The sequence below is a fragment of the Danio rerio genome, chromosome 8 (genome assembly GCF_052040795.2).
Source record: "Danio rerio strain M-AB ecotype USA chromosome 8, GRCz13ab, whole genome shotgun sequence".
NCBI lineage: Eukaryota > Metazoa > Chordata > Actinopteri > Cypriniformes > Danionidae > Danio > Danio rerio.
This window is the reverse complement of record NC_141028.1, coordinates 27,451,255-27,463,501: the sequence shown is the minus strand read 5'-3', so window position 1 is coordinate 27,463,501 and position 12,247 is coordinate 27,451,255. Positions and strand designations below refer to the sequence as shown.

Genomic DNA, 12,247 nt, shown 5'->3' with positions numbered 1-12,247 from the left:
TGCTGAAAACAGAAATAAAAATATAATTGCATCATACAAAAACTGTTTATTGCATGGTAAAAAAAAATATGTGCATCACTCAAAGGCAACAATGACTTTCTCAGAATATGGTTTAGCAGATTTTTCACAAGTTCTGCTTCGAGTTCCTGGAGTTCTAATCTTCAGGATGTTCTTTTATGACAGTCTAAAAATATTTATGGTTTAGACAGAAAAAACATGAGGCTGAAGCCATAACAGATGACTGCAGAGGAAACATTTCAACAGCCTCTCAGGAGGAACGAATGTTTGTTATTCAGTGGCCTGCATGTGCTGATGTAGAAGTTAATTGTCAGTGAAATGGAGTCATTTCCCAATCACATTCCACAATGTCTCTCTCCAAGTGGCTTTCTGTCATTCTACACGTTTCTGTCCTATAAAAGAACAAAGTTCATTAGTAAAAAAAAAAGGGTGTTTGTTCAACTAGGGACACTTTGTCCGTGTTATCTTAAAACACTTAACTCACTTTGTACACTCTGTGTAGTTCTATTAACTAGTAACAAAAGCATGTTGTCTTATATATTTTTTGTTATAAATATTTTTTTCTAATTTCATTCAGTTGTGAAAACGTTCACAAAAACTTCTAAGAAAGCTGTCATTTTCAAAAAATCTAAACTAAATAGACCGTTTTAAAATGTACAGCATATAAGCATGTAAACAATCATTAAAAAGTCTTATTATCTCTTGTCTCTTACAAAGAATTATCAAATTTATAATACATATTATTATCATATTATTATCCAATTTAAGTTACATAGCTTCAATATTTCCACAATGTTTGTGTCGGGTCACAGCAGCTACTCCCAGGGGTAAATATGGGCGACCAAAAGTATCCGCGCTTCCTCGAATCTGAGAAAAGATCCTGGACGGGCCCCCAAATTACATTATGCCCCGTGTGGCTTGGAAGATGAAAAAGGCTAAACGTAATTATGACAACCCAATATCTTTTTAATTTCCCTGAAACGTTAGCTGCTATGAATCCACACAGACAACGAACGTGGCAAAACGTGGTTTGCTTTATTTATTATATACAATAAAGATAAGAAAAAAAAAATAAGAATATTTAATTCAATATTTTATTCAAAGTATATTTACAAATTTTTACAATAAATGCAACATAAGCAAATTACTTTAATATTTAAAGAATAGTTAATATTAAATAATATTTTAAAATTGAATAAATATTGCATATTGTAATACGCACATCATTTATTAAAACAATTCATGTAATCAGTTTCCATAACACTGTGAATCTGTGTCGTTTAGACTTCTGTCATCGATAACTGGACCAACACAACCGCAGGGCTCTGAGCCTCCATCATTCGAGAGCGGCCCCTCGACCTCCCCCATCCCAGAGGAGACAGACCAAGATAAGACTGAGCACTGCGGAAACAAGAGAGTGTGTTTCAAAGTGAACGAAGATGATCAGGAGGACTCTGGACATGACACCATGAGCTACAGAGACTCATACAGGTGAGGAAAAGACCGTTCAGGTGATCTTTCTAAAAATGTTTAAAGCCTGGGGGCTTAAAGTCAAAATGACTTTAAAAGTTGTTCAATCAAAATAACTTGCTCTCTCTGTGAATCATTTTGTTGATTATGTATTAACTAGCATGAGAGCGGGATGACAAATGGAAACTTACTGTACAACGTTAAAGAACAAAAGGCACATGAATAGTCAAATGTAAAATGATGTATTAATTAATGTGAAAATAAATTACCTAATAAATCTTCAGGCATTTGATGCTGTAATAAACAACCACTGAAATACAACAATCTGAATATTCTTAAAAAGCACACTTAAAATTGAAATAATAAATAATTATTCACAGATTTTTAAGCGCCTATGATATTGATTTTATGCATGTTCATGATCACAATTTATTTCATTATTGAAAATTGGCTTATGTGTGGTCATATCTTTAGTCTTTTCAGCCAATATTATTAATTCCGTGTTTCAATCATTGAGATTGTCACAGAGGTATTGGGATAACGGTATTTATTCCAAGGTCTGTTAAAATGATTGATTCTGGCTGAATGGTGTGGAATAAAATAGATTAATCCTCAGGAAACAAATGGGCTATCCTTAAACATTGGTAGTAGTAACCATAGCAACTCATTGACAGTTCTGAAGGCACTGACGTGTGCTCCACCAGGGAGTCGATAGGGATCATCCAATTAGCAAACATGCTCAATTATATGTGAAGGTAGCTAACACGTGTTATTATGAGCTATATGACATCTAACATTTTGTAAGTGTTACTGACAGAAATTTAGTCAAATTTCGAACTGCAAAGAGCAATACTAGTTTTAACTTGTCTATATCTTGACAAATAATGACAAAATAAGTGGCTAATCAATGATTTGGCGTGCTTTAAATGATTTTAAACTGATCATCGCTTGGTTTTCACGTACATAGTTGGGATCTAAACATTGATGCCTGTAGCAGAAATCAAAATCACCTTAAAAAAGCTGTTTGACGCTTCAAATGAAGGTTGTAGCAACACTTTAATGTTAATAGGTGCAGACAGGCAACCATAAGAAAACTGTCATTGAATTGTTCATTCAAGAGATTCATGCAAAATGCAGATTCATCTAGTATGATGAATGAAACGTGAAGTTTAATGATCAAGTTGTTGAATATTTTTTCAGACTGCTTTTAAAATTTAATTTCTTTCTTTTTTTTTTCTTTCCTTTTTTTACAAATTACATGTTTTTTAAATCAAATAAAAATTCAGGACCTTTGGTAAATTACTGGTTTTGTTCAGTTGTCTATTCAGAATTATGGTACAATCCAGATCTACATTTTAAACAAACAAACAAACAAGAGAAATGTAGAGCAAAAACAATTTAAAGCACATGTGTGAGCTTAAAAAAAAGCGGGTAGTGTGTGTCTCTTTCTTGTGATGTGTTGCCCAATGATTGCGTAATGTAAAAACCAATTTATGCCTTTGACTTTTACCATCTTTTTAAAAGATATGAGCGATGACACATCTTGTACTCATTTAGAAAAGATAAAAACTTTCAATCCCTTCACACATACACAAGCGTGTTGTTTTTGTCGCCTTCATCAGTTTGTTTTTCTTGATCCTTCTAATTCCATTGCTAAACAACAATGCAATTCAGTGTTGATGATCTCTGGTCAAACTAAGTACAACAATTCAAATCATATTTGTGAGAGATCCCTGTACCAAACATTGAATAGATAGTTGGAAATCTTGTATTGTACACCAGTGATGAAAGCCTTGTTGCACTCGCTGTATGCATAAAGAAAGCAGAGCTCCTGTCTGCTCCTCCTGTCAAGCAGATGTTTCTAAAACCGACACGTAGAGAGACGATAAACATCCCTCACAAAGAACCTGCTGTCCCACAGCGACCCAGACGCCCTCTTTAACCACTAAAGAATACATTCAGTCACTGTTGTTATGTCATTATTATATGGAGCAGAGTGTGTTTGGTTGTGATGTAGAGCTGATGGAGCAGGGCAAAGCTGAGACTGACCACAGCCGAGTGGTTTTTATGCTTCTGTCGGGATAAACGGATGCCTGCTTCTGCACCCTCTATCATTATGTGGCGTTCCGCTTTAAACTCCTGCTACTCTGTGATAGGGTGAGCTCATGAACAGCTGCAGCCAGCCCGTTTTATACATAGAAACGTTTCTTTTTAACTCCAGTTAGGTTTATAGAGTAGAGTAAGTATCTGGATTTGTCTGTGGGATGTACTGTACTGTAGGTAGGCTGTTTGTTCTTGTTTAGCGTGAGAAGGAACGCAAGCTTTCTAGAGTTCAGGAGGTTGAATGGTAAAATATGAGGGAAAGCTCCTTTTTTTGCTCTCTCTCTGGGAGTTTTGCAACCTGCTGGTCATGCTTCCATTCTTGGCTTGTGGCGGACCTAAATTTGGCTTCTCCTCTCGTTTTGGGGTGGAGAAAGGCAGATTCTGCTACTCTTCTACGGTACCTCTAGTGGGTAGAAATACAGTTTGTTTTCCTCCTTGAGAGTTTTGGGAGCATAAAAAGACGTTTTGAAAGTTTCGTTCTCTCCCTGAATAAACATTTTAAGGCTGCCAAGAAGACGTCCACATAAATTTAGTGAAATCTTTCTGGATAAAAGTTGAAACTGGATGTTTGAATTGTTGTGAAATGACTTCAGCTCTTAGAATCGACATACTATTGTCTTAAAGAGATCAACAAGTAATGTTTTTACATTTCTGCTACTACACACAAAAAAGCATACAAATAAAAACAAATCTAAAAATGTAAAATAAAAAAGAAAGTTTATCCAAAATATCCAAAACCTGTTTTACTTTCTTTTTTCTGCTGAACACAAAAGAAGATATTTTGAAGAAAGCTGGAAACCTGTAACCATTGACTTCCATAGTATTTGTTCTACCTTCTTGCTGTGAGTCGATCGTGCCTCTCGTATCCACTGCGCCACAGTGATGCCTAATGCATATTTTACTATTTTTTTAATGTTTACAATGCAGATCCAATTAGATCCACTTATATGGTAAACAAAGCAACTTTCTCATATAATACCTCTACTAAAAGACAGAAAATATTACTTTACAAACTGCATTGTAAATAAATCCTATGAACATTTTAATATTACTATTATTATATCACAAAATATTAGTGAAATGAATTTAAAAATTCAACAAATAAATAAAAACGTACACACATTTACACAAATAAATACATAGACTCAATGATGGGCTAAAAATCTGTAGATATCTGCACGTGCAGATTCCATGTGGGCCTAGTTATAGCTTTTTTTACTTATTGCTAATAATAACTTAAATAGATATCCTATCCTTCTTTTCAAGTTAATAGTAAGATCTCATAGATAAAGTACTTTGAATGATCTAGGAATATGAAGATGAAAAATGTCATTGATAGTGGAGTGTACAGTTTCCCCAAAACTATGAATTCTTGAGCACTGCCAGAATATATGCGCATGATGTGCCTCTTCTACCCCACAGTTCCTCCAGCAAAGATGATGAGTCCCGGATTGTATTGATTTAATTTTTGGTGTAAAAAAAGATTCGATTGATCAATTTTTTCCACAAAACTCATGCCACATTCTTGAGCTTGTTGAGATATGTGGGACAACGTATATTTTAACCGATTGGTCTTGATTTAAAATAATGCCTACTTCCTTTTCCCATTTTAATCTTATATAGTCTGTTGAGAGTCCTCAAGAATTACTTATTGCTTTATATAACTTAGAAATTGTTTTAGTCATACTTTTCTTGTATATCTAAATGAAAACAAAATGTTTATACTTTTTAATAAATAAAGTGATAATTATAATCAGGCTGGCAGGGGTCTTAAAAAGTATAAAAAAATTATGAATCAATGTAGAGAAATTGAATTCCCTTAAAAAAGTATTAAATAGTCTGAAATGCAATTTTGCCAGGTATTACATTTTATGTCATTTTTGATTATCCAATGTTTGGTTGAATGCTAAAGTTTGCCTGAATTAAATCTGTGAATATCAGGATGCTGTATAGTTTATGAAATCAATGAAATCCTGCTAGATTTACTGCAGTAACCGAGGCAACACCAGTTCTACAGACGCAACCTGCTGAATTAGCTAGATTTAATAGATTTTCATTCAGTATATGAAGAATGGTGTAGTTTTGGGTTAGTTTCTTACATTAATACTTAGTAAATATACTGTAAGTTAAAATCTCGTCAGTGTTTTCGGTTGAAGCCTAAAGTGGGTTTAAGGTTTTAAAATATATGGAAAGAGTCTTAAAAAATCTTAAAAGGTATTGAATTTCACTCTCTGATTCCGGTATATACTCTGATAATGCCATTTGTTAAGAACAGCATTCTTATAGGTGTAATCATCAAGTCAAAACAAATTTGCTTCTCAATTATGAAGTTTAATTGTTATTAATAATAATTTTGGACCAAAAAGAAACTTGATTGATTGCACAACCCCAAAATGATTGCAAATTCAATGCATCTTTTTGTCATTTAGAAGTGTCATTTTTTTTAATTAATGCTGATTTCTGTGTGTGATTTATTTTTGATTGACTAATAATTCTCTTTTAAAGCCTTTTAAAAAGTCCTTCAAGTGTGCATTTCATCACCTAAACTGAGAACTCTTTTGTGTGTGTGTTTTACAGTGAATGTAACAGTAACCGAGACTCAGTGCTGTCGTACACCAGCGTCCGCAGCAACAGCTCTTACCTGGGCAGTGATGAGATGGGTTCAGGTAACTCTCGTCGGGCAGATATGGTTACAGTGCTTAAATTCTGGACAATTACTAATGGGGGATTACTACTTTTATTTGTTGTTTTCCAGGAGATGAATTGCCATGTGATATGCAGATCCCTTTTGACAAGCAGGATAAACTACACGGATGTCTGGAACACCTTTTCAATCAGGTGAATGGATTTCCCCTTCCCATAAATCAAACTTTTAGTTTCTCTTGCCAATTTAAACACAATATTCCCTTTCAAACTCTTGCCCTCTGTCAAACACCACTCACCTCCCTATTTTGTCTTCTATTTTTGCTCTTCATCAATATATCTCCTCTTAGTTTCCCACTCTCACAGTATCATTTATCACATTAGCTGCATCTCTAGCCCTCTTTGACCTCCACACCCCTGCTCTTTGACCTCAAAATCTATCGTCTTCTGGAGGTCACCGGATTTTGACCCCTCTCTATTTCACAGATATCAATAATGGCCTCTTTTATCCAGTGCGGACAGGTTACATGCAGACAGACTGAAAACAGCAGGCTCTTCAGTTAGCGCAGGATGTGTGATTGGCGACAGACTGAACCTTGTGTTTTTCGTTCTCAGGTTGACTCGATCAACAGTCTTCTGAAGGGCCCTGTCATGAGCAAAGCTTGCGAGGAAACCAAGCATTTCCACACCGACCACAGTCAGCCAGGTAACGCCCGCTTGGGTGTGTGTGTGTGTGTGAGTGCGTTATATTTGAATGCGTGATATGTTTGGGAACTCCTTTGAGGGTTGTGTGTATTTTGTTCTCCGTTAGCGTGTGGGGGATTTTATAGGTGGGTAGGGGTGTGTGAAAGTTTCTGTTTGCATCCGCACGTTATTACCTCGGAGTACGAGAATACCACACTGGTTTCTCCTTATGTATTTTTGGGGTGTGTATGGCAGCTTGTTTTAACCACAGATTTTATTTTTAAATCTGAAAAAAATTGGGATCGTTTTCTTGCATTTATGACGTTTATAGACAGTTTACATTTTTATGCGTGCATGTTTGGATCAAAGGAATTAAATTTCCAGCTTCTGTAAATGTTGTTTTGCCTTCAGATTGCTGAAAATAAAATTCAAAATCACTTTTAAAAGTCTTTACTACTTTTATTATTTATAAAGGCAGCTGTTACAGTTGCTAGGTGACCAGATCTGTCCTTTGTAGGCTAGATCATCTCAAAATGCTCTGTTTGGCTTGTATGAACTTCGAAGGACTCTCACAGCTTATAAAATTGCAATTAAAAATAAGAGCCTATAATTTCAAAACTGACTTATTTTATTTAAACCTTTTTCCTCAAAATTCTGTGTAAAACCAAGAAAACAAGTCCAAGAAGTGCAAAAAGTATAAAAACTGCTTTTATTCTAGCCAAAATAAAACAAATAAGACTTTCTCCAGAAGAAAAATTCCCTTGCTCTGTTAAACATAATTTGGGAAATATAAAAAAAAAAATTCAAAGGGGGTTTAATAATAATTCTGATTGCTATATATATACACACACACACACACACACACACACACACACACACACACACACACACACACACATATATATATATACATACATACATTAAAAAAAAAAAATATATATATATATATATATATTTTTTTTTTTTTTTTTTTTAATGTATGTATGTATATATATATATGTATATAAATATGTAAATATATATATATATATATATACACACACACACACACACACACACACACACACACACACACACACACACACACACACACACACACATATATATATATATATATATATATATATATATATATATATATATATATATATATATATATATATATATATATATTTGGGGGCGGGCTTTTTTTTGTAGGCCACACCGCTAGTTACACCTTGATAAGTCATTGCAAATCACATGTCAGTGTCTTTCCATTTAAACTCATACTTTTATTCCCTAATAGAATTTAGGCACACCGATGACTGGACTGTACGCTGGCGATACGTTTTGCACAAGAACATCCAGGAGGACCCTTGGAACCTTCCTATTTCGATCAAATCTCTAATTAACAGCCTTCACCGCTTTGTAGAGGGTATGTTTACGCCTGAACGATGCTTAATGGCAGTATTAGTAATACGCTGTCTAGATTTTTCTTGTGCATACTGTAGATCATCAGTGTATATTATTTAATACATTTAATACACATATTTATTATACATTAAATACACATATAGATACATAATATTATTTAATACACATATTTCACCACTTACAAAACATGACCACTGGATATGTCTTTAATAATATACTTTTAACAAGTTATTTAATATCAAACTTATTTTAAATGTCGAGTTTTTAGAGTAATGTAATGTGTTGACAAACACAGCAGGCACACATCTGTCCAGTGTCCATGGGATTGCAAAACTGTTTCCAAAGACTTGCAATATGTGTTGTATTATTGTTGGTTGGATTATATTCATGTCTGTTTGTAACTCTGTTGCAGATGGAAGGAGTCAGCTCTTGCTGGCGCTGCTTAAATGCACGGGTAAGCTAAACCTCCATTCATAGTTTTCCTCAGTTGAACTTCAAAAACCTTTTGAAAATCAACCCCAAAATGTTTACATGATTTTGCTTGTGTGTCATCACCTGTTGAGAATGCAACTGCGCGCAGCTGTGGTGTGTGTTATTTTTCATTCTGCACTACTGTTCTAGGTCATACTGTATTTATGTGCTGTGATAAGGGAGTGTTTTTAAGGATTCTGTGGCAGGGAGTGTGTGCGGCGGGGTGTGTCTGTTTGCAAGCTTCTAAGCGAGCAGTAGACACAGATAAAGTGGAGAACAGAGAGAGTGGGTTCGTCCCACGGGGTCTGCGGTGGAGACATATGGAAGCTGTTGAGCGTTTGCTTTGGAACCCGATCTAGAGCCCTTATCCTTCTTACAGCAGCCCCAAACCCTATTCTCACCCCTGGTTACACTGAAACCCACCATCTGCTTAAAGCATTACAGGCTTGCAACTGTTTTAGGATTTTCAGGATTCCCTTCTGAGCACTCTTTGGGATGTATGTGGTTCTGTGAACAATAAATTAGCCATTATTAGCTACATCTGTCAGTTTAAAACACTAGTTAACGGTAGTTAAAGGCTATAAAAACAGCAGTTAATAAATGTTTAAAGCGTTAATAATAAAATGGTTTATTTAAAATGTTTTTAATTTAAAATGTTTAAAGTGTTAATAATGCCTTACTTGAATTCAAAAGTATCTGAATCAACCATTTGGAGGGAATCTCAACAAATGTTGACATTGGAAGCTATTATGCATCATTGCTGGTAATTATATGAAAACTATTTACTGAATAATATAGGAACATTGTAATAAAGAACCCAAGGGTGTTGTAAACTTGAAAAGAATGTAATACTGCTGATAAGTAAGATTTTGGTTTTAAGAAATTAGTAATTTTACACTTTAATATTTTTACAAAGATGCACTGAATTAAAAGCAACTTTTAGATGTTACTAAAAGTGGAACAAAAAGCAAATAAGAAGCACATATCAAATTAAAATCCAGTTTTTATTGTAAAAACGAGCCATATAACAAAACTTTGAGACCTGCCTAACTGCTTTTTGACTCAATAAAATGGGTCACTTAAACGCAAAGAAGCATAGTTTATATGGACATGACTTAAAGATTTTGCTATGTTTTCTTTTATTTTTGTATCACACATCTGTCAAGAGATCTCAAAAATAGTCAGCAGAACAACTGTTTTGGCACTATATAATAAATAAATAAATAAGTGCACCAAATCATCATATTGATCATCATTATTTGCAATGACTTGCATAAAATTCATTTTTTAAAATGGACTGCATTTAATGAAATACTCAACAGAAAATTATAAAATCTTATCAAGCTTTTGATGTAAATTTCTGGACTAGAGTTCTGAATATAAATATCCAATCATTGGTTTAATACTTTGGTTTAATTTTTTTATGTATTGACTCACAAACACCAGGGAAATGTGAATGAATACATCTATTTGGTTCAAGTTCATTTAATTTTAAAGCACATTTATAAACAGCCACAAGTCTGACCAAACTGCTGTCTTAAGACAGAGTAATATTAAATAAAAATATTTTTTAAATGATTAAAAAAAAGCATAGAAAAAAAAAAACAAGAGAAATAACATATATATGTAAAGTCAAACGCGATGGACAAAACTATTAGTATAATATCAATAGGCCAAACTGAACAGGTAAGCTTTTAAAAGTAGATAAGTGATGGTGCCATTCTAATGTCTTCTTTATGTTTCAGTCTGGACTAAGGAACTAAATAAAAATTGCGTTCACTGTATCTTCAACATCTCATGGGGGTATACAAATGCAACAGCTTTGAAAGATAATTAGGGGCTTGATTATGTAGGGATTTATACACCAGTAAAAGCACTTTAAAATCGATTCTGAGTTGGATGGGCAGCCAATGGAGTCCCCTCAGAATAGGGGCAATGTGGTCACATTTTCAACTGTTTTGAATAAATCTAGCAGCAGCATTTTGGATCAATTGTAGGTGAGGATTTTGTGATTTAGTGATGCCACAGTAAAGTGCAGTAATCTAACTGTGAGGTGATAAATGCGTGGACAGCCATCTCTAGTGTAATGGGATTTAAAAAGTGTTTAACTTTGGACAGCAGTTGAAGTTGATAAAAGCACAAAATATTTACACAAATATCATGAAATCTTTTCTACTTTTGTTCACAGACACAAAGCTCCAGTTGCGGCGGGATGTGATATTCTGCCAGTCTCTGGTGGGGGCGTTGTGTGCACTGGCGGAGCAGCTTGTGACTGCACTGAACCTGCGCTTCAATAATAACGGAGAGTATGAGGAAGACAGTAAGGAGGTCAGCCACAAGTGGCTGGAGCAGATCTCCACCATCGGAGTGCTCTTTAACTTCCAGTCCACACTCTCTCCACATGTGGTAAGATCAACAACTTACTGTATTGTACATATGCTCTTAGCTGGTTCAGTTACTATCATGCCAAAATGCCCAGTGTTTTCTACTTAAACATACAAGCATGATAATAGAACCTCTAGTTGAATTAACATTTTTTCTGTACTGTCAGATCAGTTTATATGGGTAATGCTATACCTGGAGATACATGTTGCATTTATCAAAGTTGCCACAAACATTTTTGCAGTTATCATTGATGTGTATCGTTTTTTTTATAATTCAGTGTTTCCCATACACAAGTTACTTCCCTTTTTACTTAAAAAAAAATATTTCTAGAATTGTTTATCAACTCTAGAGCTGTCAGTCAGTGCAGTTTCATACTGTCAAGATGGTTACTCTACATCAGGGCTATTTTAATTTGTGGCAAGGCAATTTGTTCTGGACATCCAAATATGGAGACCAAAACATCAAAACAAATTTTATTCAGTGAGAAAAAGGCTGCTATAGTTATAAAGTGACGTGCGTCTGTTCAATATGATCATTTCTAATAATAATAAGACTATAATCATACAACCAAAATCTATAATTGTTGCATCGCTAATTGTTACGCAGTTTAAAACAACACATGAATGTGTCTGAATGTAGAAGAAGCCTACTTGAGAAATACACTGCTTTTGTTGTGCTTCGAAATACAACATTTGAATATGTTTGTAAAAAAAAGCCACATTGTACATTGCAGTTGCATTGCAGTAATGTTATGTAGTTTCAAAATACAATATATCAACGTTTAGTGTAGAAAAAGCCAATGTGGGTATCTTAAGGAGCACAAATACAGCACATGGGCTCTAATATTGCTGTTGTGTCATCACTCATATTGCAAGTCATATCTCTCCGGCCCCTCATTTAGGATGCTTTTCATGAACTCACCCAAACTCATAACAAACTAATTCAATAGTCCTGCTCTACATTGTTAACAAAGTCGGAAACTCCACTTAGCACAAATGCTAAGAGTACAAGATAATTGAAAGACATTTAAACAACCCTCTGTATGATTAGTGGTCAATTC

At 34.4% G+C, this 12,247-nt stretch overlaps 1 protein-coding gene across 6 annotated transcripts in view; it reads left to right on the top strand.

The window, feature by feature from the left end:
- Window positions 1-12,247, top strand: part of prex1 (phosphatidylinositol-3,4,5-trisphosphate-dependent Rac exchange factor 1) — a 145,993-nt gene that overhangs the window by 118,301 nt on the left and 15,445 nt on the right. For all 6 annotated transcript variants that reach the window (XM_087264805.1, XM_087264804.1, XM_087264806.1 and 3 more), the window contains 7 exons: window positions 1,303-1,509; window positions 6,169-6,257; window positions 6,347-6,429; window positions 6,850-6,940; window positions 8,204-8,332; window positions 8,744-8,785; window positions 10,991-11,208. In XM_087264805.1, the coding sequence (XP_087120931.1) occupies window positions 1,303-1,509; window positions 6,169-6,257; window positions 6,347-6,429; window positions 6,850-6,940; window positions 8,204-8,332; window positions 8,744-8,785; window positions 10,991-11,208 (859 nt within the window). The remainder of the gene's footprint in view (window positions 1-1,302; window positions 1,510-6,168; window positions 6,258-6,346; window positions 6,430-6,849; window positions 6,941-8,203; window positions 8,333-8,743; window positions 8,786-10,990; window positions 11,209-12,247) is intronic.